The sequence below is a fragment of the Centropristis striata genome, chromosome 1, assembly GCF_030273125.1.
Source record: "Centropristis striata isolate RG_2023a ecotype Rhode Island chromosome 1, C.striata_1.0, whole genome shotgun sequence".
NCBI lineage: Eukaryota > Metazoa > Chordata > Actinopteri > Perciformes > Serranidae > Centropristis > Centropristis striata.
Genome location: NC_081517.1, coordinates 41,300,026 through 41,327,806, shown reverse-complemented (window position 1 = coordinate 41,327,806; position 27,781 = coordinate 41,300,026). Strand labels below are relative to the sequence as shown.

General features: G+C 38.9%; 1 protein-coding gene across 1 annotated transcript in view; it reads left to right on the top strand.

The window, feature by feature from the left end:
- fbxw7 (F-box and WD repeat domain containing 7) overlaps nt 1–27,781 on the top strand; it is a 145,593-nt gene that overhangs the window by 21,756 nt on the left and 96,056 nt on the right. The window contains exons 3-5 of the mRNA XM_059342530.1: nt 155–231; nt 23,940–24,188; nt 25,629–26,171. Coding sequence (XP_059198513.1) covers nt 24,009–24,188; nt 25,629–26,171 — 723 coding nt within the window. The 5' untranslated portion in view covers nt 155–231; nt 23,940–24,008. The remainder of the gene's footprint in view (nt 1–154; nt 232–23,939; nt 24,189–25,628; nt 26,172–27,781) is intronic.

The window sequence follows — 27,781 nt, the reverse complement described above, 5'->3', positions numbered from 1 at the left end:
GAGAAAAAACTGTGAAATGCCAGCATCCTTATCTCACTACTTTGGCCCTCCTGCTTTCTCCTCTCGAGTTCCAGACGGCCCCACAGCCTGTTAACTCTTCGATGACCTCTGAGATTGCCATTCTGACAGCTCTTTTTTTCTTCTTTGTCCACAGAAAGAATCAACCCTTAGAGCCGGACCTGGAGTGGAGAAGACCAATTGTGGCCTGAACAAAGACAGACAGAGAGAACTGTAAGTAAACACTGAAACTGTATAGACTTCTCGGGGGTCAGGATGTTTTTTTTCCGTGTATGTAACTTATGCTCAATGCAGTGCTTATCGCATCAGTTTACACTCAGGAATGGTGAGATTTGTGGTTGTGTTGAATGGGTCGGACTACACGTGTTTGTAGATGACAAATAAGCCTTCTAAATTGCTCTCTGGTGTATCATAGTGTATCTTTGTTTGGTTCAAAATATAAAGCTCATGGCTATAAATATCTAACGGGGTCCTTGTAATCGTATTTGTGTTCTTCATATTGCTGGACGAACAGTGAACAAAGCAAACAACAATATTACACTTCCCTTTTAAAAGGTGCTGAAAGTAGCCTGGTAAATGTCCAAGTAGGTCTGTCTCTTCTTGCTAATGTATAGAGCTGGTTACAGTTTCACACATCCACAAACGCATTGGAAAACAGCACAAATGGACTCAAGTTTATGCCCAGTTAGTGTTTGTTGTTAGGTGTTGTCAACAGCTGATAAAATGTACGCTTGACTCCAGTTGTTTCCTAGCAACACTTTTACTATGTAAGGGCCTGTTATCAAGTACACTTTATTCCCACTCCACCGTGGCATCAACCACCACCAGGATTAAGTGCTCAGCCTATAGGAAACACTCTCTTTAAGAATACAGAGAAAGAAAAAGTGCTTACAGGAATGACTCAAAACCATAACAAGCCATATGATAAATGTCTAATTAGGATCATGATGGTACAAGATTCAAAATAAGGGCATGACATTGCTCTATAGATTGATTTAATCAGTATGAGTATCTCAATGTGGCTGTTGTAAAGTTTTTATGTGTGAAGAATAGAAGTGGGTTGTGATTATTTCTACTTCTTTGTCTTCATCGTCATCTTCATCATCTTCATCATCTTCTTCCTTTCCTCACTGGGTTGTAACGAGTGGTTAATTGACTTACTGTTGCTTTCCTATCATCTCAAATCAGTCTGGCCATTCTCCTCTGACCTCTGGCACCAACAACTGCTGCTTGATGGACCATTTTTGTTTTTCGGACCATTCTCTGTAAACCCCAGAGATGGTTGTGTGTGAAAATCGCAGTAGATCAGCAGCTTTTAAAATGCTGAGACCAGCCCGTCCAGCACCAATAACCATACCATGTTCAAAGTCACTTAAATCACATTCCCCCCCTCATTCTGATGCTCACTTTGAACTCTAGCAGCTCGTCTTCACCATGTCTACATGCCTAAATGCATTGTTACTGCCATGTGATTGGGTGATTTAGATATTTATGTTAATGAGCAGTCGAACAGGGGTACATAATAAAGTGGCCAATGAGTGTACACAATGTGTGAGAAATCCAAAATGCACAGCCGCATATCGTTGAAGGCTAAAGATTTGTTCCAACTTTAGGGACTGTTCACTCCAAAAGAAAACTACATATTCTTTGTCTTTGAGCACCACAAATGTAACTGCCATATAGTTTCACTATATTTAAGGAAGGCAGATATATCTACGGTTGTTATACAGTCAAAGTGCCAAAAAAATGTATTTTTATGCACTGAGATAACTACAGAAAGGTACTCGGAAGGCTGCTTTCCTTAGCAAATATTATTTAACATAACATGGAAACTGAGAAAAAATAAAATGAATAGCTAAATAAACATCATGGTGAATTGCTGACCATTTAAATTGAGAATAAAACATTTCATTCTACCACCATTTCTAACTAATCGGATGCATCGTTTTATGCCGTATATGTTCTATAAAAAACGGTTTTCATATCAGCGCAAATCAGACAACATATACATTACATTACATTACATTTTTTTTACCATTATACAAACTAATATGTCTGTAATATGCCAATATCATTCAGTAATAGCAGGCCAAATAATATATATTGGTTGGGCTCTAGTACAGAAAGTGAAAATGTGCCAAGCCAAAGTAAAAGAGGTCTGATATTTTCCACATCAGAGTGCGTAGCCTGCATTAGTTCCATCTTTTGAGGGTGTGTTATCCACTGCCTTCCCCCGCCCCAATTCCACTGAAATTGGAAAAAAGTGCTGCAGAGATCAAGGACAAGAACCTGATTGCTGTAGTGGATATACGGAAGGCCCCACCCTGTGTTTCATTGTCAGCATCTCAGGCAGGATGCAGACCTTTCACACTTGCACACGAGACAAAGTGGAAGTTGTTGGAGTTGTTATGAACAAACAGGAGGTGAATTCACACAGAAGCATCGTGTGTGTGTGCTGGCCATTTGTGGAAGTACGTGTGTGGAAACGGCTGCAAAAAAATAAATAAATAAATAGGTGTCTTTTTGATTTGAAGCTTTATTCTATTTGGCTGGTCACTTAGATTTCTGGAAACCTTATATTGCATATTAGCAAACCTGCCAAATGTGTCTCTTTCTATAAGATAAGAAGCCAGGTTGCAAATATGGATGATTGTGTGTTAAAATCTTACTGTGGAGACTGCATAGATGAAGTGTTTATGGTGTATTTAGAGCTCATTGCTGTAAGGAGGATTCATCCTTTAATTCACCAGCGCATGCTCAGGATGAATAATTCACGACTTGCACAACACTTGTGGTTTTAAAGGTAAAGTGATAGCACATAGCAGTGGCTTGCTTGGCTCACTGCTGCATTTTTAAAGTGTGGACTGGCACTCAAATGTCAAAATGTTAACATTGTCTTCCCCCTAAAACTGTTACCCTGGTCTCAGGGACCGGATGACGGAAATTCAATACAGGGTTTTGAATAATTCAGGATGATGGTTTGGGATTGAATTTTCATCCAAGTGCTACTTCCCAACTCCATCTCCCTGTGCTCAAGAAAATGATGGATTTGTCTTGTAAATGGAAGACTGTGCAGTTGCAAAAGGAAATGACAAATACTTCTTGAGAAACAGAAAGGCTTTCATCCTAAGACTAAATCACTTTGCTGGGAGAGATTTTGCTTCTTAGATTGAACATGAAGGAATAGAATAATGGTGAAAAGGTGACTGCAGAATCGGTGTCGGGAGAAGTGCACCGCTGTCATTTTATGAAAAGGTCCTTTTTAAATGTGAAACTGCTTTATCAGCAGTGTTGAAAAGGACTGAGATTTAGCCATCCTCTGTGTCACTCCCTAATCAGTCCCACACCTCTCACCCACTCATTCTCTGTAAATAATTCAGAACAGCCTTTTGCCTGTTCCAAAGAAGAGCATACACACAATTGATAAACGAGTATAGCGTGCATGTGTGCGTGCATGCGTGCGTGTGTGTGTCATTAAATCGCTGCCGATGCACATTTCAGAAGTGTGGCAAGTTTAAACAACTTTACCTACAGTAATTCTCTTGTATTATCTCTATTATCTCTTGAATATGGACATAGTTTGCTAGTGATTCACTTCATGATTATAAATGCTCATGAGTCCAAATTAAACATCACCAAAGTACCTTACACAGTAAATGAAGTGTCATAACCATTAAACTGTATACACTAAAGCAGTAGTTCTCAACCTTTTTGAGTCGCGACCCCCAATTTAACATGCATGTTGTCCGCGACCCCCGCTCACTGAACACAATCTTACACGCACAGTTCAGATCACCCAAAAAAGACACAAAATGACCAAAAAAAGACACAAATGACCAAAGAAGACACAAAATGACCAAAAAAAGAAACAAAATGACCAGAAAAAGATACAAAGTGATCAAAAAAGACACAAAATGACCAAAAAAAGACACAAAATGACAAAAAAAGACACAAAATGACCAAAAAAGACACAAAATGACCAAAAAAAGACACAAAATGACAAAAAGACAAAAAATTACGAAAGACAAAAAAAGATACAAATTGACCACAAAATGATTAAAAAAAATGACAAAAAAAAAGACACAAATTTACCAAAACAGACACAAAATGACCAAATCAGACACAAAATGACCAAAACAGACACAAAATGACCAAAAAAGACACAAAATGACCAAAAAGACTAAACCACATGAATACTTTAACACAGTGGAGACAGAGCTGACTTCCAAAATGATTTGGCGACCCCCAGAAATCATCTCGCAACCCCAACTGGGCTCCCGACCCCAAGGTTGAGAATAGCTGCACTAAAGAAGGACAGATATTCCAAATGGGTCAGTATTTTAAAATAGGGCATGACCTTGTGACCATCAGCCTTACTTGCTTCAGGCTCTGTAAATGTGATTAACCGGTCATCATGTATGCTTGTGTGTCTTCGCTTGCTAGCTGGAAAGCCTTGGAAACACCTGAATTATAATGTGCTCTTTTCAAGCTTTGTAAAGTGCTTGTATTTTGAAAAAAGGTGCTTAAAATTGCCCAGAATGCCAAAACTATGGTTATATTGGATGCAAAGACTCTTTTCAAACAGATGACGCATTTTGAAATATAAAACTTTGTTATGTTTTAGCTTGCACCCTTCCGTAGTTTCCTGTAAATGCTCTATGTATTTTTCTTTGGAAAAGGGTGGGAAACCTGGTTTCAAATGACTTTCCTTATAAGATAGGAAAAACTTTGTGACGAGATGGCTGTGACTGATGAGGAGTGAGTGAGTAACCGCCTCCAGTTCCAGCTTGCACCATTATTCCTTTTAATAATAATGGTTTTATGGTTGAAAGTTATATCTCACTGCTATATTAGGGATATTAGGCAGGGGGTCGATAATATATGTTTCTCATTACTGTGTTCCTCGGCTGCTCTATTGTGTTGTAAAACTGTAATTGGAACAGGAAAAGATGTGTGATGGTTTATGTGAGGATCTGTGTCATTCTTTGTGGGTGTGGTTAACACTTTCTCAGTCATTCATGCTTTCAAGATCCTGTCGGAAACGGGAAATCCTACTTTGTTCCTGTGTTTGGGAGACAGGAAGTTATGACTTAGCTGGACCTTCTTTTTTTACTTTGGCGTGATGCCCGGAGACGAGTTCGATGATGGTCAAGTCTGTTTTTCAGTATAATTCTCTGTTTCTATTTTGTTTGTGTTATTACCGTATTTAATTGTTTTAAGACTGATAGACAAAACCTCCATAACAAGAAGTAAGAACATGCTGATGATTTTAAAAGTCTTAAGGACTGAGAAATAATCCACAATCTGCCTTTTCTCCACTAGAGTGCAGCCTACTCAGAGGAAATGCTCTGTCTGCACTGTCCTGTGTTCTGCAACTGTCCTATGTTGTTGCCAAATTGAGGATTTCTTTTGTTTGAATGAGACACACATTTGATTTATTATTTCCTTTTTAAAAGAAACTGGAAAGATGCCTTTTGCACGGCAGAAAGAAACTTGAAGACAAACACTTGATATCCAACTTTCCCAGTGGTTTCCCTTTCAATGTGTCAAAATTTTGGAGTTTCATGATAATTGAGGACATAATTTGCAAAACCACTTAAATGTATCAACCACTAATTGGTTTGAAGAGATTAATGGCACCATTTTCCACTTGATTAACCACTGAAATAATTTGTCTGTCTACAAATCTTTTTACTCTTTGAAAGTGTGTCTTTTTTCAACACTTTGAGATTTAAACACAACAGATTAGGTCAGTGTCGGGTGAAGTTCTGGTAACATTAGTGGTTGTATTGTTTTGTTTGGGGAGTTGATAGACTCTAAGCTTTGCCCATTAGACGGTGCTTACAACGGTCTATCTTAATGTCTCATTACTGGCTTCATCAGTCCTCTTGATGGAGAGCGTGCTGTAGATATACTCAATAGACATACCTAGAAGGGCTTTAAAATGTGATATCAGGATTTAAAAGCTGGCAAATCTTCTGTATTTAGCAGAAAGAGAGGGAATTAATTTGTGTTCAAATGAGTATTTTACATTGATACCAAGAAATGTAAATAACATTATGATGTATATTTTGTGATTTCTTTGTTTTTTTTTCTTTTGCATAGGCCAAGAAAAAAGAAATTATCAAGTCTGATTTTATCAAATGCATCATGTCAAACAATAAGACATCACAAGTAAAAGTTTCTAATCTGTAAAAGTAGTAAATACCCTAATTACATTCATAAATCTAGGCATTCAGCAACAGTTCTGAGGACTCCCTGAGGGGAACAAGGATTAGAGTTCATATCCGGAGAGAGAAAAAGTGGAATTGGTGCATCCCATCAAATTTGTGAAGCCTAGGAGCTGGTTCAGAAGTCGTTTTTCATGGTTCAGTAATGAAGAGTAATGACAAGAGGCCTCACAAGACAATAATTAAGGATAAGGTGCATTACTTTGAGACAAAGTGTTTGAAAATTGAATTATTTATGTATTTGTGGTAGTGCAGCTGAGTGCTGAGAATGTAAACATACAGACAGCATGCATGTGGTATAGTAAAAGTACATTTGTCTTAGGAAAGTTAAACCATTTCATGGCATAACCATTTCTTTTGCAGGAAAAGCTTATTTTTTAGTCTACAAACAACAGAAAATATTAAAAACCTTCGGGTTGCAGTAAGGTTTACAGTGGCTTGCAAAAGTATTCACCCTCCTTGGATGTTTCACCCTTTTGTTGCTTTTACACATGAAATCATGGTCAATATAATTTGGCCTTTTTCAAAATGAATTTGCAAAAAAACTCTTGAATATCAAAGTGAAAACAGATTTTTACAAAATGGTATCACTTAATTAGGAATCTATAAGGTAAAATAAATGACTGCATAAGTATTCATACCCTTTAACCCTTTATTGGGCGAAGAACTATATTTGGTAACTTCAGTGGATATCTAAACGGGGTCCCCATGTCTCTCTGTGAGGTCGTAGAACCACATGGATTTGTAATATTTAAAGAAAAAAGTTGCACATTTTCTAGATTAAAGTGGCAAATCTACAAGAAAAAAAGTTGCAGATTTAAGAGATTTAAAGTGGCAAATCTGTGCGAAAAAAGTTGCAGATTTATGAGAAAAAAGTGAAAAAACCCCCTACTTTTTTCTTGCAGATTCACCACTTTAAATCTCATAAATCTGCGCCTTTTTTCTCGTAGATTTGCCACTTTAATCTCGTAAACTTTTTTCTCAAAATATTACCCGGGTCTGTATGTTTTTTTTTTTTTTTTTTTTTTTTTACACATTCTGGCTGTATGTAATATCCTCCAATATTCTCTAGGGTTGAAATTTGGAAATGGCAAGTATTTCAATGAGTGCCCTATTAAGGGTTAAAGTAACTGACCTAATTCAACAGAGTTCCAGCTAGTTGATGCAGCAGTGTCTCAGTTAGTGAAATGGAGACCACTTGAGTACAGTTGATGTGTGTCAAGTGATTATAGTATAAAAACATGTGTGTCTGGGAGGTCCAGTCTCTGGTTCATCACTATTCCTGCTACAGTTGTACCATGAAGACAAAAGCACACTCCTAGCAACTCAGAGAAAAGATCATTGAATGCCATACTGCTTCCATTCCTTAATGATGGTTTAACTGAACTCTGTGGGACGTCCAGTGAGCTGGACATTTCTTTGTAGCCATCTCCTGACTTATACTTTTCAATGATCTTTTCTCTGAGTTGCTAGGAGTTTTCTTTTGTCTGCATGTTGCAATTGTAGCAGGAATAGTGATGAACCAGAGACTGGACCTCCCAGACACACATGTTTTTATACTATAATCACTTGACACACATCAACTGTACTCTGACACTGCTGCATCAACTAGCTTGAACTCTGTTGAGTCACGTCAGTTACTTTCAAGGTTATGAATACTTATGCAATCACTTATTTTACCTTATATATTTGTAATTATTTGACACTATTTTGATTTCATGTGTAAAAGCAACAAAAGGGTGAAACATTCAAGGGGTATGAATACTTTTGCAAGCCACTGTACATTTGCATCTCTTTGCAGTCTTAGCTGCTGATTGAAAACCTTGTTCTTTTCGACCTTCGTAGCTCCAAAATAAAACATCTTCTTGTTCTCACTTCTTGCCAAATTAGATCTCCATTCTGTCACTCTCCGATCATGGACCATCTGAGGTGTTAACATGGACCTCTGACACACTCACTTTACACATTTTCTCACCGAATCCACTTTTTCTTTCAGCAGTTGAAACAAGCCTGAATGCAAAAAGCAAAATATTCTTTTTTTCTACATTTTTCTCTTTCAATTACTGCTACAAATACGCCATAGAAGTCTTACTTAAGGTAATGCTTTTAGTGATCTCAGTAAACGGAGATTAAGTGTGAATCACCGTTTTAAAAAAGAGCATGTTGTGTAATTATGCCACATTTCAGACGTCAGTGGAAGATGAGACACAGTGACACAGCTTTTAGTCTTGAGCCGCACTGTGATTGTCTGTGGTGAGATGAGTACAGTTATCACCCAGGGGATGAGTTGAGCTGGTTTTTGGTTGAAGTTAAATTTAAAATACAGAAAGCGGCATATGCCTTCAGGCTGCAGTTTTGTTTTTTATGTCTGTTAGGCTTTATCAAAACATAATTTATGGCCTTTAATTTCCTTTAAAAAAACAACTAACAAGGCTTGTATAGTCTGCTTGCAGGTACAATGACGCTTTAGGGGTTTTCACTCATTCCTAAGCATTTAAATGTAAACCCTTCTAGTTTTAGGGTGGTGTTTGCTCACCACATTTTTCTCTCTGTGGCTTATATCAGTCCTTGACCTCTATGGAAACAGCTCATGGCTAGGAAGAAAGATAACTAAAAATAATGTCTGTTTGTGCAGTATAACGGTTATAAAACCATAAATCATCAAAAACTTTACATTTTAAATTAGACTTAAAACAAAGGGATTTTGATCAAACATCACTATTTGAAGCTGAGAGCTGGATATTTTTTATTGTTTTGTTTTTTGTTTTTATTTTTTGTTGTTGTCACAGTCTCTGGCTATTATAAATCATGGATGTATATAGATAACTGGATGCAGGATTGGAGACCGGGCCCCATTTATTCGTATGAACTGTTCAGAGGCCCAAGAAACCAAAAATCTTTGACTTCTGTGTATGGAAACACCTGGATCTTCTTTGGCTTTTTGGGCCCCATAGAGCAAGTGCACTGGAGACTTCCACTGGCTGGCTGGTTTAGCACTCAGCTTACTTGAATAGGGATAAAATCGTTATAGACCTTATTATAGACCATGTTTTTGGATCAAATGTAACAAATTTGTGACTTTAAAAATAATTATCTGCTGATTTCTGCAAAGAAGTCTCTTTTCCAATGCAAGTCAAATACATTTTCTTTTCTTAAAATGTTGTTTATTTTGGATTGTGGAGTTCAGAGTATTTATCCGGTCGATAATGATCATCATATGATTATGTAATCATTACATGGAGATGTCGCCGTTAAAAGCATTAAATTTACTTTGCATATTGCACTTCATGTAAAGTCATCAACAGCTTTGTCAAATGCCTGATTCTTCTCGTTGAGTACAAGCAGCAACACAGATCATTATAGAGCACCTTATTGATCTGTAGCGCTTCTGTTCAGTTAATGCAGTGCTGAATATTAGCTTCTAGAGTAAGCACACAGAATGTAGAATTTATATTGTATTTTTCTTTCCCGTAGGACAAATAATGTGATCCTCATGCCATGTTATCTACCAGTCTAGCCTGCCCACTGGGATTTGATACTACCTGCAAGTCCTGCTTGTAGCCTTGAGTCATTATGTCTTCCTCTGGAACCCTCTGCTGTGGTGCAGTGAATCTCCTCTTTATGGATCAATACCCAAGCAGTGAGCTGACACAGTGAAAAGCAATATTCATAAATAATGAGCAGGGCACCCTTTCACCCTGCCCTGCCGGTCCCAGCCAAGAAAAGAACAAAAGAGTAAACATGATGCCTATTTTTTCTTTTTCTTTTTTGCTTATGGAGCATTCTGATTTAAGATGGAACATGCTGTCACTGTGCTGCCGTAATGTTCACTGCTGCATACATTAAGTGAAGGTTGGGCTTTTTTAAAATACAACCCCTTTGTCCTTGTTCCAGCTTGACAGTGTTACACTTTTCTTTATAGATGATTGTAGATAGAGGTCTATCTTTGCTACGTTCAATTTCTCTCCTGATGTGCTGTTTGTTCCAGGGAGATGGCAACCTGGTGTTTCAGGAAATCTCTGTTGCAATGAATCACAGTGAGGTGTCACCTTTAGTAGCACTCCCATCAACAGCACAAAGATGTGCCAGTGAGTGAGCACGGAGAACAGCTTTAAGTGCCTCATTATTACCCTTTTCACCACCTTTTTATGTTGGCCACAATTGGCAGTCGGTCACAGCTGCACACCACAGCATGATGCACTTCACCCAAGTAAACGGATGCAGCAATAATAGTTCTTGTCATTTTTGCAATATCCACCTGAAAAGAGACTAATGGCAGTCGATTTTAGAGTGGATCTCCCTGCGTCATTTAACCCAGCAAGCTGGCAAATAGAATACTGAACAGGGTGGACAGCCCAGGGGCAGAGATGCTTTTGTACCTTCTGTGGATACGCACTTTAATTGAGCTCTTAAATGTGCATTCAAACATGAAGCCAATTTTTCGAGGCGGGGTATTTGCACATAAAGTTATTGTAAAGACTTCAGTGGATGTTACTAGTTACATTTCAAGCATGTTATTCCTATGAAATGCTCAGTGGCACAAGAAACCAAAAATGTTTGACTTTTGTATATGAATTGTGTACTCTATTGCTGAAGCAAAGCTAAAGCTGAGCTTCGCAAGAATCTGTCTCACCAACAAGCTTTGAACAGGACTGATGGTAAAAATCTGACACTATAGATGTGAACAATGTTGTGATTCAACAAATGATACTAACTTAAATATCTCTGAAATGCTTCATGTGAGAGTGCACAGAAGCTAACTGATGTGTGTTGTGCGATTGTATCCCGCTCAGCAGCTTTGTAATCGAGCTTTGGGCTAAGGTGTCTTTGTGAAGACTTTGTGAAATACATCCAGAATGATAAATTGATGCAGAATGTCTTCTGTGAGAAGTATTTATGTCTCAATGTTGAAAACAGTCATTAAACTCCTTTCCACTGTTGTTGTTAGCCATCCATTGGGTCTGTCCAACCTATTTTGAGGCTGCTTTTCCGGTCTGTGTGGCAGCTTGGACAAGTAAGTTTGACGAACAGCAGATGTCTCAGAAGCATGATAATCTCACAAACTATTTTATAATTGAATGACTTGTCAAACATTGGAAACTCATGGCCCATCCCTAGTTACTTCACCCAGAGACCGCCTTCATATGTGGAATTAAAATGCATCCATGGTGATCGGTTTCTGGATCGATTTAGCGAGTTGGCATGAACTCAAACTGGTTTAAGCAAGTAGACTGGATTGGACTGGCAAAACTGGAAATCGACCCAACTCTACTAATAATGAATAGTGTATTTATAACCGCTGCCGAAGAGGTTATGTTTTGATTCGGTTTGTTTGTGTTGCCGGTTTGTGAGCAGACTTGCATAGAAACTACTGTCCCCATTTTCATGAAAGTCAGTGAAAGGGTGAAGCAAGACTGTAATTTTGGAGCAGATTTGAATCACAGGGCTGATGCAAAAAAAATTCACTTTCATTAACGTTGCAAGATAGTGAATGGCTTTGGTGGAGGTGTCCATGTGCTCTTTAGTCAGCTGATATTTTTCTTTTAAAGACATTTGCTTCTCGTCGCCATGTTGGAAAATGTTGCCATAGTTAGTCAGTGTTCGTATTTTGCTGCATCTGCATAGCCGGTATCATTTTTCATTGTCAGTGATTTTGAATAGTCATTCAACGTTATTGTGTGTGCTATTCATAGCAAGCTGCTGTAATTCCTTTAACAGAGGACTCATTCTCAGTTTTTTTTGTCAACCTATCTTTGCCTTGCCATTATTACAGCCCCTCCCACTCGCTTTCTCTCCCTCCCAAGGCCTCACAGCTTGATCAGCTCCGGTAACTATGAGCTTCTGTGCTGAACAATGTTCATGTTATCCTCGAGCGTCACCAGTCTCGTCAGGTTGGGACAGATGTTGACACGCACAAGAATAAAAACGAATGCACTTTTAGTTGCAGATGTTTATGTTGGCACTAATCACAGACATGCGGCTGCGTTCATCATATAATGTTGTGCTCTTTCTAGTTGCTCTAACAAAAGCTTAATAACTTGAGGCTTCAGCTGATTTCACAGTGATTATTTTCCAATCTTGATCACATTCAGAAACATGTCATGTTGTGAGAAACATTCGGCCGTTAAACTGGCAGTTTATTTAACTAATCATTACAGCATACACCAGCAGCATCTTGACCGCAGTGACAGATTATTACCATAATAATCCAGTCTGCTGTTATTGTCTGCTAAATGCTTACCCTGGACTCCTCCCCCACCGCATCCCTGACTGTATCCTGCTTATCAGTCCTTCTGGTGCATGCAGAGTGGCTTGGATTTCTTATAATATTATGTCCACTGCTTCCTCAATTAATGGAACAACCAGGAGCTCAGATGTCATATAAGGGAAGTACTTTTATCGGCAAGTTGGAGGAGCTCAGTCTGAGTGGTTTACCGCTGGAGGTGGTGGTGGAGGGGGGGGTGTACAGTGGTGGCAGCAGCGTTGTCGGGGATAGCATCCTCATTGCACAGCAGCCGAAGGCAGTGGAGGGAGTGGAAAGGAACGCATGGAAATTGTGGGAGACAGAAGGGAGTAGTGGCAGACATTGCATCCTGAGTGTTATTTGCGGTATCAGGAGAAGGTGTTTTGTGGATGGGTGAGTGAGTTTGGCAAGAAAAAAAGGGGGAGCTACAGCAGGAGGCGTGTGCTGTGTAGATGTAGAAGTACAGCTGACAGTGGAGTAAGTGGGAAGCAATCACGAGGGAAATGGACCGACAAACTGTACTCCCCAACTCACGTGCCCTCAATGTGGATTAAGGTGAGCGTCTGTATTATGCTGACTGTAGATAAAAACCAACCGGATCTCAGTTGCGGAGTACCTGTGGATCAGCACCATGTGGAATAATTACAGAAAAGGCATCAGCTGTGAGGACAACTGAGGGGGATTTAGCAAGGACCAGGAAGTGGCTGCGGCTTGCAGCTTGTCTCTCTTTTCCACACGATCTTCTAACCCCAGAACAGCAAGGGCTACTAATGAGCAAGTCGATGTGTGGCTGTGGCTGCAGCATCATCTCCTCTTTGATGAAGAGACTGGGCCGCACAGCGTGCTGCTCAGATCTCTTCTCCAGCCATACTTCAGAACAGCTGCAGCGACTGGCCACTGGCTGCCCACCTCAACCAAAGGTAACAACGCGTCAGCGCCCACTGACACGGCCACATTTGTGTCTCCATGCGCTGCTGATCAGCCAGCGCTATGCCTTTTTATGTGTTACACCCATGTGCAATGCAGGAAACATATGGGGCCTGACAGCATATTACAAAAAGCACCGCGTGTGAAGTACAGCATCCTTGTTTATCAGGTTTGGGTTGTCCGAAACGATTTCCCAGGTATAAGACGCGTGCTACCACGGAGAGCCGTGCAGTAATTGATTCTTTAATGGAACCAGGTGATTTGAAGTCTGTCCTGCTGCCTTGACAACAGTGGACTTGCTTTCAGCTGGCAGTCGTTTAAATGGATGCCTTCAGAGTGCCTGTGGTTTACAGGGATTGCTGCCCCTCATCAATTGGAGAAAAAGCTTTTTCTAATGGAACAAATAAAAGCAAAACAAGATTTTGTGTGCGTCTGAGTGCTCGTGTGAACGTGCCACTGTGTGTGTATGTGAGTGAATGAGAGTGTGACTTTGCTCTTACACAGGCTTCTGTCTCATGGCTGTAGCTTCTAGGGTTCCCTCTGTTTCATTGTTTGTTATGCACATGACTGTTTTAATGGCTGGCTGGCACGGGCTGGGATTTTAAGTCCCTTCCAGAGTCCTTTTGGCAGAAGGCCATTCTCACAGTACAGGAGATTGATTCTCTTAGTTTCCAAGAAGATTTATGCTCTCATGAGTAATGATAGAAATCAACAAAGGAAAATGTTGTGGTATTATTGGGTTGTTGCATGGCAACAATTCAAATAAAGAGATAATGAGTGGCAGTTTTAGAGGAGGCGTAGTGCTTATAGACAAAACCTTAATGCCACTTTTATGTTGAACAGAAATTATTGTTTCCCTCAGAAAGCTTTGTCACAGTGTGAAGTACTTGAAATTGTGAAATAAATGTGGAAAAATGTTCTGTGGAACAGCTCAGGGATTGAGGTTTCACTTTCTTCCTCTGAGACATCACGGGGCACCAGCTCTAAATAGAAACATCGATTAATAGCTTCTGCATTGAATTGGAGACACACAGGTTTCAACAAATGCAACGTGTTTATGGGATTTCTAGACTGTGCAGGAAAACATTTTCTAATATTGCATTTATTGGCTTAACAAATTTATAATTGCAGAAGTCAGCAGTTTTAACTACTTCTTGTGTAACAATTTACAGTTATCTGGGAGGCCAGTACGAGGCAGCAGAATGTGTTTGCCAGCTTTTAAACCAAAAATATTGGTTTGTTCCGTTCTGCCTAATGTCCCACTCTTAATATTTTAAGATCTAAGTGGAGCCACTATACATCCGCTGCTAGATCTATATCTGTTACTAGGTGCTCTGTGAACAGCCAATATTTTCTCCACTCTCTCCCACTGTTCTATTAAGGTCATATTGGTGTGATTTATTGCTGCCATTTGAGGCTGTTGAGCTCAGTCCTCTAGTTTTCCTTCCTTATTCTCAACAAGGTTTATGTTGCTCGCTGTGTATCCAATAGCCTTGAAATGACTGAGCCTCTTTTTAAGTCGGATTTCATCATTTTCAAAGCTGGAAATCATTGTTACACTTTAGCCCACCCAGGATCTCAAGCCTTTCACAAGCCATAGGGCAACACAGAAGCTTTTCCTTAAGCATGTTAATCATGAGCTTGAATGATTTTAAATTGATATTCTTAAATAGGTCTAATTTTCTTTAGCTATCCAACTCGAACCTCCTTGGTTCAAAATTAGCATACGGAAGTAGAAGTCAGTATGATTATTTGGTCCAAAAATGATTTGAGTGTATTTTGGGGACAGGTGTCACATAAAGTTTGTTCTGCTGCTCAGACGTACACTTTCAGAACATTTTCAGGAAATTGCTATTTTTTACTTTACACACCACTTGCGAAACTAATTATACCCACAAGTCTTCATAAACTTGTCTCAAAATTGTTTTAACGGGAGGGAAAATTTTGTCTCATTTTTCTTACCTCTTAAAACTTTGCTTTCTAAACCAACCTAAATGAAACTGGCATTTACTGGCAGCTAATTTAAGGCAGATTCATCACATGATTAATGAGACTTGATAAGGGATGTTGTATGCCAGCTGCTGTGCATTGGAAAAAATGTCTGCCTCTATTCTGAGGCCTGATCACTACTGGGCTTTCTAGTAACCATTTTTGCTATTTAAGAGTTTAAAGAATCCAATAAAGATTAGGGTTGCAAAGGGTTGGAAAAATTCCAAGGAAAATTGGTATGTTTTGGTCATAAGTATGCCCATTTAATTGAATTCTAACCTGCATTGCATTCAGCAGCTCGTCCATCACACATGCAGAACATTTGTCTGAATCCTATTTCATAGGAATTCAGTAAAATTACAACCCTCTGGATGCACAGAGCACTCTCCCATCACATATACTGCCAACACGACTACACTGTCTGAGCCAAAGGACTACATGCTTTCATTTAAGTTTTGGTTATAATAATGGAGTGAATATATTTTAGCTAAATATAGATATTAGCCTGAAGCATAATACACACTTATTAACATCTTCTGCATGTTTTTGATAATTCGCTGTTATCATGTTGGAAGTAGCTTGATTGAGAACAGTAACAATTTTGGAGTTTTAATTAATCTATCTCCATTTATTCATTTTTGTCAAACATTTATTTTGTTGTTTAGTAGTGTACTTTGGGAATTTTACCTGACAAAGTGGGCTGAGTGTAAACCTAGGATTCAAAGGACCATACTCCATTATTTAACTTTCTAGCAAGCTTTTCAGCACATATTTCACGTTTGGCAAATTAATGGATTTCGTTCTCTTATGATATGTTAAAATGTTTGTTTCAATCTGCATATGAAATGATAAAAACAGTGAGAACAGATCACCCTTTTATTTCCATTTTATTCCATACTCTTACTCCATTTAAGTGCATCCCAATTCCCACAGAGTGCTTCTACCTTGAATATTCCCATATATTGTTGTACCCAGAGTTCAGTGGATTGCAATGTAACCGCAAATACATCAGTCCTTACGACTGATGCAGAACAGTTAAAAGGCCTTTATTGATCAGATACTGCATTTTATCTCAGTACAGCCCTAGAATAAATTTTACAGCTGATTTTCAAATGGCTTATCTCCACCTCATAACATCACAACCATGACTAGATTGTGTCTCAGGCTGTCTTTGAGTTTAATTTGAATCAGCAGTAATGGGTGATGTGGCTGCTTCAACAAAGAACACTAAACTGCTGTAATGTAAATCATAACAAAGTTTTACTGATTTACAGTGGTAGGAAACACGCTTTGGGCAGGCAGGTTAGCTGCCACCCTGATGCTGTATGTATGAAGGTGAAGCATACCTGTTGCCCTCCCATCTCCACATCTTTGTCCAAATCCACCCAAGACAGACCCACTCTGGCTGACATGCCTTATGTTGAGTCTGTGCAGAAGGCTAAAGTAATGCCTGTCTGTGCCACAGCTGTGGCTTTATCTATGAAGTGCCAACTTGGCGCTTCACCCTCCCAATCAGCAGCTACAGCAGAGACTGTCTGGACGTATGTCAGACTGGTGGGCACACACTATTAAGGCTGGTCTATATACATGTTATTATTCTTAGAAAATGGAAAATCTTTTGGCCTCTAAGCTTTTATAATAACATGTTTAAGGGCACAATTAAAGAGATCTGTCTAAGTTGGCATGCTACAAACTGGTAAGCCAAAGGAGCACAGACCAACAGCAGAAACTTTTCTTGTGTTTGCACAAAAGCTTCGAAAGAAGTGAAACTCTTTTGGTGGTTGTTAAAGCTGCATTAATTTCCTTTTTTTGCCACCTAGGGGCAGTAGATAAAGCTGACATATTTGCTTTCCCCCTTTTAAATTGTTATTACGTTCACGTTAAACAGTTGCCTATTTACATTGGTTTTTATTTTGGAGTGTGTGTTGTTGGCCACTTGACAATTGTGTCTGATTTGCGTTGACTTTTCAGCTCTGTTTTGGTCCCCACCAACTCCTGAGGAAAATATCTTGATCTTTAGATGCTAAATGCTTGGCTGTGGGTCACCAAGAATTCTTTAACCTTGTTTCTCTTGTTTGGTATTGGGCAGGTAGCATACAGTTGGTTTTTATGCTTCTTTTGTGCTCCATCTTTCCAACACATTTGTGTGAGAGTATCTCTGGAATGCCTTCAGGAAATTTCTTTAAATATGGCAAACTCATCCACCAGGACACATGGATAAACTGATTAGATTTTGGAGGTCAAAGGTCACTGTGACCTCACAAAATAGGTTTTTGGCCATAACTCAAGAATTCATACACTACTTATGACAAAGACACTGTCTATTAGGATAAAATCAAAAAGGGATTCCATTTTATATCCAAAAGGTAAAAGATCAACTTTACTTGGTGACACCAATCTTGTGTGCCAATGCTGACATTGTGGGGATTGTTTAGATCTTCTTTGCTGCTGGGTTGAAGGTGTGTGTAAAGCATCACATTTTTACAATGTGTAGCTTGTTTGCAGCAATATCCATATTTAAAATAACATCTACTGTCATGGCTACATGAGTGTTGACATACATGGATGTAAACTGAAACTTGGTTGGTTGGCACTTGGCAGGCATACAACTGCGAGGTGTGAATTCTAATTCAGAGCTTTTCTCTAATGAAAAATGTTGTGATTTGGAGATATATCTCCCTGAGTGACCCCCTTCACATTACACATCGCTATTTGATTAATTGTTGATACAAAATATTGGTTAGAGCAGCTTTAATCATTGTCTATTTGGACATGTAAATGCAAGCTAACGTGATCAGTATAAGAATTAGTTAAATTAATAAAACAACAGACTAAATTGTCTCGTAACTAAACATTCCTATCTTTTGGCAGAAAAGAAATCTCCAATCTAATTTTCTTTGTTTGCTCTCAGATGCTCTCTATCTCCTGCACACCTCTGTCACCTGTTTGCTTCAGGGAAACAAATTCACACCTGCCCTCCCCAGCTTCCCAAAGCTATTTTTGTCCACGTCATCGCTCTTGCATGCACAAGTTTCATTCATTCGACTCTATTCTTAGTCCTGGAACACTAAAGACCATGTGCCAAATTGTTGTTCACTACAAGTGTTACTGGGATCTTTTTATGTGTTGCTGGCCCCAAAACACCAATTCAACCATTTTATAAGCTTCAACAAAAGAACAATTTTATAATTGTACTTGCTGCTATTCTGAGATGACTGTCTGCTTGCCATAAAGATGCATTTGAGTCCAGGAACAATCCAATTGAAGATTAGATATTGACGATAACTACATGTTTTTTTTTAAACCCCTTCACATAAGTGTTTCAAGCTATAATTGAACAAGAACACTAGCTGTCTGTGATCAAATGAGTCAAACTCAGTTACACATCAGCAACACCTTTTTTTCATTGTGTGTCAGCCTCTATCACCCTGTTTGCACTGCTCACAATTGTTTCAGCAACAATAACAACAAACAAATTTCATGCTGTGTTTAGGAAACTAATTACGGAAACCTCGGCCGTTCCAGTAAAAGGCAGGGACAACTTTAGCTATTCATAGCCTTCCTCTTCTGAGCTTGCAGCAGTGAACTGGCAGTCCCGAGGGGGGGCTGTGCAATCTGAGATAGGTCTAATGCTTCCCACCACAGCACCGGGTCCATACAGCCAAGACAGGGAGAAGCCTTACAAAGGGACCAGTGACTCTTTCTTCAAGGTCAAAGCAATTGGCTTTCACTGAGACAGATAAAGTATGTGAGCCTCCCGAAAAATATGTTCTCATCGAGTGTGTGGTGCATGGAGGAGATTTGGAAGTGCAGTCTGCATAGCTTATTCTTAATTTGTTACAGTTAAGATTAGCTAAAGACCTCATGTGGGCATTGAAATGTCCTATTGGAACCTTTTTAGAGCTACATTAGCTAAGATTATGTACAATTCAGCAGACAAAAATACACTTCTTCTCTATAATGTGTGTGACCAGTGGTGAACCTCTGACTAAATGTGCCTTAGACTGAACCAGCAAATGTAACTAGTCTATAACTCAAGAGAATAAAAGATTGAAACCACAAATAACTGTTCAGAAATATTGTCTTGGAGTAACAAAAAAAATATCCCCAGAGTTGTTCACAATTAAACATCCCTTATTTATGTTCATTGTGGACTCATGCATGCTAAAATCACAATGTACACTTATGTGAGAGAAAGGAGGTGTGTTTAACTATCATGACTTTTTTAAAGAGCCTTATAGTCTAGTACTCTATTGTTGACATACTGTTATTTATTTGGTCTCAGAAAACTAATGCTGCCACTGCATGGGAACCAACCGTGCACGTTAAACACAGCTTCACATTATGTATTGGTGGAAGTCATTTATACTTAAAAATAAAAAAGGCCTTAAGGATGGAACTGCTTTGAATGCTACCTATTCAGCCCACTACCACTTGGACCTGACAAATCCATGAGTGACTCACCCCACTTACATTTATTTACACAAGTCTTTCTTGGCACTTAAATGTTGAGTCAGTAGAATAAAATTTGTGTATTTAGTTGATTTGCTTATGCATGTTTTAAGTTGTTTGTTTAAGCTTGTATCTTGGACTCAGAATTCTGGTTTAAATGTTAGTAAAACATAGAAAATAGGGCAGAATGCCTTTTTGTTGGACAGTCTATTTCCTCAGGCCTAGTTATAACTAGGAATAAATCGAATCATCCCCGAGAAAGATCTGTAACAAGAACATTGTATTCTGTGTGAAACGCACAAGGTGAGAGATCGACAGATCTATTTATGTTTCTCCACTTTTATATTTAATTACAATTTTGTTTCACAAAAATAATATGATACAGTGAGTGCTGAAAAGTTCTTCTCATTGTGTAGGTACTTGAAAAGCACCTAAAAGGAGTTTTGAAGCAGTTTTTCCTTTTAAAATATCTTATTCATGTGAAAGAAGGCTCTCTTTAAGGTCCTTTTTATTTTTTTTATTTTTATTTTTTTAAATTTGAGCTCCATGATACTGTAATGAAGGGGTAAATAACATTAAACGGGTGAGGTATTTTTTTTTTATAATTCAGACTTCTTTGATGGCACAAAAGGTGGGGATAAATGGTAACCACAGCAAAAACATTGCTGTCAGACAGATAACTGGGCTACTTTGACTTTGATTAACACTATGATGCATACAGAAATTGTCTTCTAAAAGCCAGTTGTAGTTAGGAAAACACGGGGAGCTTCCAATTAATGCTTGGCACTTGCATTAAAAGATGCTGCCTGCAGAAAAATAGGAAAATGACTTGCTAATCAAATACATTATAGTTCTAGTGAAACCGCTTTCATGTACCATTTTTGGACAAGAAGTGCTGTCTGGTTCTTTAAAAGAAACAGGTTTTTATAGGATTCATACTTTGAACATCTGCAGCATGTAAGGCAAACAGAGCAAGCCACTTGTCCTCCTTTTTTTTCAGTTTTGTAACCAAATATACACACTGTGATCCGACCTTCGATGCAGCAATTTAGTCCATCCAGTGACATCTTGTGTGAAAGTGACCACTGAGGTTTTGTGCCCTGTTTGGTAGCTTTGCCAGATATCTGAAAGGGTCAAGTCAGTTAGATTAGATTAGATTTGACTTTATTAATCCCACAACGGGGAAATTTCTTTGTTACAGCCGCAAAATTTCACACAATTTTTAAGATAAGATAAAAAAAACAATCTAAGAAAAGACATTTAACAATATACAAAATATACAATAATAATAATAATATAGTATATACAATTTAGTGCAAATAATTTGTGGTGTTATAGCACCATGTCACAAATTTGCATTAGAATCAGTGTGTCAGACCACACCCTCTCCATCCTTAGACCCTGAACACAAAGAAATGAAAAATAAAAGTCCATTCAGACAGCCCTGTGATCCCCTGAAGAGTTTTGCATGTTAAGTGGATGCAACTGCATATTTTGCAGGGTATAATGAAATATAACAAGATCACGTCTCCCTGTAGAACAACCTGTTATTTTTTAATAAGCTGAAAGGGAATAAAGAAAAATATAAAAAAGATTTTATTTTGAAGGCCAATGTGGGGAAACAACATGGTATACTTGGACAGGAGGCATGAAGTGGTTTACAGGGTCTTTGGTTTATATCCAATCATATTAACTTTCAACAGCTGTGATAATGTCCCTGTTGACAGAGTTATCACCATACAAAATACTGAACCTTTATAGTATATTATTTTTATAATATAGTCCGTAAATGTCACCCAAACGTATGGCATTTTAAAATAGAGCTTTATCGGTTAGTCTTTCAGCTCCAGCCTGTAATAACTTGAATCAGGGTTCCTGGTAGTTTATAGAAAATGTTTAAAATGTCCTTAGCATTTTTGCCATTTTTCTACCAAAATCTAACCTGTAACATAAATGTTTTTTGTAGTTGTTTATGTAATATGTGTTCATGTGTGACACTTTTTTTGTTTACAGTCTTATTTTTCTCCCCACATTCACGAAATGAGTTTAGAATCAAATGCATTAAGAATACTGCAATACTACCACTTTCCCCTCATGCTTGAGGGTGTGGACAAACTGATGTAAGTGCTGTTAAAGATACTTAAGTAGATAAGTACTTGAATGGAATATGAACATAACCAACTATTGGAGATTGAAAATGGTCATTATCATACAATGATTAAGATTCGAGTAAAGTTACAGTCAAGATTGGTTGTGAATGATCATGGTAATTCTTGAAAAGTCAGGGAAAGGTATTGACATTTTATAGATGAATTGAACTTTATGTAACAGTGTTCTGTTCTAGGGCTGGGCGATATGGCCCTTAAAGAATATCACGATACTTCAGGCTATTTTTGCAATGACGATATTCTTGACGATATTAGGAAATACTTAAAAAGATATAGAAAATATGATTTTTTTTTAGTCTGTATAAATAAATAAAAATCTAACATGTAGTTTGAAGTGCAAATCTCAACAGTTGCCAAATACATTTTTTTTACTCTTGACTCTTGAGTATCAGCAATAATAAAAAATAACCATTTAGGGGTTTCGGGGGCATATTTTAATGAATTTTGTAAAGGAGAATAAAGGTTCTTGTATGATTTATTTAAGGCATCTTATTTTGACAGTCTTCTTGTAAATTATGTGATGGATTCTGTTAACACACTGACCTCTTATTTTGACAGCTGCATGTGTTTAGCAAGAGGGAGTAATAGTAGCTTTTGATGATTGAAACAACTTTTACCACTACATCAAGAAGTAGGAACATTGCCAATATCATATGCATTTTTTTTTAACCATAAAAAAAAATACCGATATTATCGTGAAAGATACGATATGGCACACCCCTATTCTGTTCTTGTGTAGTTAAGACTTGTTGCCTGATAATACTATCTGATACTGATCTAATTGGATGTTTCTCATATTGGACCAGATGTGCCCCACCACAATAAAAAAATATTGGTCTATTATTCCCTTATACAATTGCAGCAATTTTACAAATTACATGAACTGTTTTTACAAAATTTGCACAAGCCTGGGGAAGAGTTTAACGTATGAACATCTCCACCCACTGTATGAAATAGTTCTAAGCCTCATATGACACAATACCCAGTGGTTAGGTGTTTGAATTGGTATGGGGAGAGAAAAAGCAAAACCAGCGCATCCCTAGTTATTACAATCATGCCTGCAGTCAATTGCCTGTAGGTGCATATGGATTGAAAGAAACTTCAAGCGCAGGAGAGCTGATGCTTTGATGGTGACAGATTAGCGCTGTTGCTTGAGTTGGATTCTTGTCTGCATTGCTGCATCTGTGACACAGCGTCAGAGGGAGAAGCTGTCTCATTGTAGATAAAGCTCTGGTGCTTCTCCTTCAGTTCTACATATGGTTTGAGACGTTCCAGAAGCACGCTATGTGACTTGTGTGTTTATTTAGTAGGATTGTCATCATAATCTAGTGAATGAATAGCAGCAACACCGCAGAGTTAGAAGATAAACAACATGTCTTTCATTTTTCCGAAGCCCGCGGACTACTCAAATCTAAAGGACAGTTGTTGTTGGACAAGCTTCTGGTACATTTAAGCCATGTTTTGCTTTTGTATTTGACAGATTGGACTTTGTGTATTGGCTTTGTTGGAAGTTGGAACACTAGTAGCTCTGAAGGCTTTTCTGCCCGCTCGTCTGCATGTGAGGCGCAGTATCCAACACTGTGTGATCTGAAGCCAAACACAATCACTCCCACCTTTTTCCTCGTCTGCTGCCGAGCAGAAACAGTGTGGTTCCAAGAGCAAATGTTTAATGTCCATTATTTTAATTCAGGGGCAAGAATAGGACAGAAACAGAGATAATCACACTTATTTTTTGAGGAAATAAGCAGTTGAACCTGCTTTTGTGTGCATGGAATGATTCTTTGTCTTAATCACTTGTTTGATTGTTGATTTTTGTCTCAAAAAAACACAAGCTGAGTTTGGACACAAGAAAACAAAAAACATATTTTAACCATCTGTGTCTTTTGTCCTGTTTTTTGTGTCTCATTGCAGAATGCCAAGCCCTTCTCCTCCTCAGACAGCCTAGCGAAGGTCCAGGAGGTAGCAAGCTGGCTTTTGGAAATGAACCAGGATCTGCTGTCGGGGGGCAGCAGCAGCAGGCGGAGTCGGGGGCCGGGGGGTCCGGCAGTGCGAGGTAACGCCTCCTCCACAGCCCGGGCACCCCAGCAGGCATCAGAGGAGGGTGATGAGGATGAGCACATGAACCGGGTAGTAGAGGAGGAAGAGCAGCTGCAGCAAAGGGTAAGGCCAACTGACATTCAAAAAATAATAGTGTAGTCACACGGAGGGATTTGAAATGTAAAACTATAGCTCTGAAGTGGATTAGCAAGTTGTAAGTTTAGGTGTGAAGATGCCTAGATCAAAGATCATCACAATACCAAAACTATGACCTCCTTGATATGGATACTGAAACTACAGTACAGGCCAAAAGTTTGGACACACACCTTCTCATTCAATGCGTTTTCTTTATTTTCATGACTATTTACATTGTAGATTCTCACTGAAGGCATCAGAACTATGAATGAACACATATGGAATTATGTACTTAACAAAAAAGTGTGAAATAACTGAAAACATATCTTATATTTTAGATTCCTCAAAGTAACCACCCTTTGCTTACTAGAATATAAGACATGTTTTCAGTTATTTCACACTTTTTTGTTAAGTACATAATTCCACATGTGTTCATTAATAGTTTTGATGAATCTACAATGTAAATAGTCATGAAAATAAAGGAAACACATTGAATGAGAAGGTGTGTCTAAACTTTTGGCCTGTACTGTATATCATGGCAACAACCTAACACATCAGGAAAAGTAGTAGATGACAGGACATGTAACTTAATGTTTTTAAATAATAAAAAAAAGGTTAAAAAGTACATAGTATGCAGTAATCTGATGTCCCCTATACTTGAGTTTTTGTTATTTCTGTGATGGTTAGGTTTATCCTTCTAAACCTTGTTTAATAAGACTTTTTTGGGAGTAAAACAAGGACTCTGCCAGCACATGATTAAGAGTTCAGACGGAGAGTGTAAGTGCAGCATGGGAAATAAAACGAAAGCCTACAAAATGCTAATAAATTTAGATGAAGTTCTGTGAGAAGTTTATGAGGGAAAAGCTGCTAAAATTGGGAAGAGACCACAGAAACTGTAAGAAAGTGCTGGGTTGTGTCTTCGGAAAAATAACACACATGCTCTTTGGCGGATTCTGTGTTTTCTGAATTGCACGAGATTCTTGGACAGATTCAGAGGCGATGGTGAATCAAATGTTTTCTGTATATTTGGTCAACAATTACAGCAGAGTTGCTGTTTTCCTTGTTTTTTCGAATAATAATCTGCTGATACAGACGCCAGCGCAGAGTGGGACTCTGCAGCGTCCCACTTAATCTCCGTTTTTTCAACTTCATTTGGTTCTGGTTAGCGTTAACTGTCGCACATTGATGCAACTTATACCAGCACGGATAAATGTGCTACCATTTTTAATAGCAAGATGCTGCGCTTCCTTTCCAGTATCGGTATATTGTGCAACACTAGATCAATTCTTGTCATGTAATGTGGTAATTTGTTTTAGATGAGCACTGTTGTAACCAGCTAGGGACTTTTAATCAAGTCTATGTGCAACAGTTTTAATTTATCAGACCTTACCTCTGAGACATTGTCTTGTTTTGTCTGGCTCTTCACAGCCTGAGGCGTCGCAGGTTGATGGAGAGGGAGAACAACCATGGGCGCCAAGTGAGTCGGGAGCCAGCAACGGCCCGCGGGGAGACGAGGAAGGAGAAGAAGACGAGGAGGGCCCTCTGAACGAGGTGAACGGAGGACAGAAAGGAGCCCGATGGATGTGGGGAGTGGAGCAGAGGCGACTACGAGGCCAGCCGCTGGGCGAGGAGGACGAGGAGGAGGAGGAAGAAGAGGAGAACAACAACAGCAGCAGTCACCAAGAGGAGGAGGAGGCGGAGGAGAGGACAGAGGGAGGGGAGGAGCAGGGAAGGGAGGAAGAGGAGAGGGAAGAGGGCGAGGAGGAAGAGGAGGAGGATGAGGACGAGGAAGAGATGGACCAAGACAGCGATGACTTTGAACAATCGGTGGAGAGTGGGAGGGAGGAGGAAGAGGAGGAGGAAGGAGAAGGGGAGGAAGGGCTGCGGTCTCCCTCTCTCAGGAACAATGTGTCTGCCCCCAATAACAACCTGGACTCGGGTTGTACACACCAAAGCTCTTCCAACAAGAAGGTAAGCACAGCCGCTCTTTGTTGAACACTTAAGTGGAAGTACTGAAAAAAAGTTTCCTTTGTAAACACATCAGTGAGTAGAGGCACTGTTTCTGGAATATATATATATTTTTATAAGGGTAAAGGCAGAGACTGATGCATCAAAACTTGGTCAAAAAATATAGATGTTGCATGGCTTAAGGGAGACATTATGTAATTTGGGTTAACTGAGCCTTTAGGATACTTCTGCAGCAAACACAGCAGTTTCAGAAGTTTCTCACAGGCAGTGTTTTGATTATTATCACATCACTGCTGTGAAAAGTCCCCACAATGTACTGCGCTGGCAGCACACGGTTTATATTTAAAACAACAGCTCCCTCTTTTGGCACAACTGCGTTACTGCACTGCAAAGTTGAGCCGTGTACTTTGTAATAGGCGGTGACCAATGTTCCCGTTGGAAGGATTAGAAGACTGTATTAAATTAATTACAATATATACATCGTATTATATTACATAATTTGAATAAGCACATAGAGCTGGATGACAAATAAGGATTAAACCAAAATTAATGAGTGAGTGTAATGAACCAGGGTCAGCAGCAATACAATTTGGGATTAAAGTTATTAGTCTGGAGTGAGTGAGTGTTTAAGCCTGAGGAAAGGGTAAAAGACAGTAGCAACACAGAAACAGTAGCAAATACTGATTTACTTGTTTACATTCCCACTTGGACAGGTGACGTGTTGCTGCTATAGAGTTGCTGCAGGGATCAAATGTTTTTGTAGGCTAACCTGGACCCTAGCATTGCCCTCATTCCCCTGACTAAAATAGGATTAATAGGATTGCATCCAATAGGATTGGACATTATTGCAGAAAATAAGCTCTCTGCAGGAAAAATGTTATTGATAGCTAAATGTTTTGTTCAGCAAGGTAATCTTCACAAATGAACACTTTTAGGATTTTTTTTAAGTTGGCAGAAAAAGCTTCCGCATTCACTTGTGTGAACCACAGACCTTATTTCAGTCATCTCACCAAAACACTTTTAACATTGACTTCAAGACAAAGGAATCATAAGTGCAAAACTAATTTTCAATATTCTAGGACTGCAGCACTGCTCCCATCTCCCAGTCATGTCACATTCATACCCAATCTTTTTCACTGCTAAGTGAATAGTGATGATTACAGAACTCCTACCCAAAGTGCTGAGTAAGTACAAGAGGCAAAGTTTGTTGAAGTGATGTATTTATTAACTCCCTCACCTCACGGCAGTTGAAAACATGGCAAGTGGAAATTTGTCTTTCTGGCTGAAAATCAATACAAAGCACCCTTTGTCTTTTCATTAAACACGTTTATTCTGTTGGTTAGTGATCTCTTCCAGGCTGACAGTGCCCCCCATCCACAGGTCTTGAGAGTTTATGAAGCGGTTTAATGAATGTTTTTAAATGTCCACTGGCACCATATTTTAACCCAACTGTAGGAGCGTATGGTCTGACATGTTGGACATCACTTTCAACCACCATCAAACTACCAAATGAGGGAATATCTTTTGGAAGAATAGTGTCTCATTTCCAGCTTCAATGACTTGTAGAATCTTGACCTCATCCCTCCACTGAATGGTAAAAAGTTGGTTTCTTT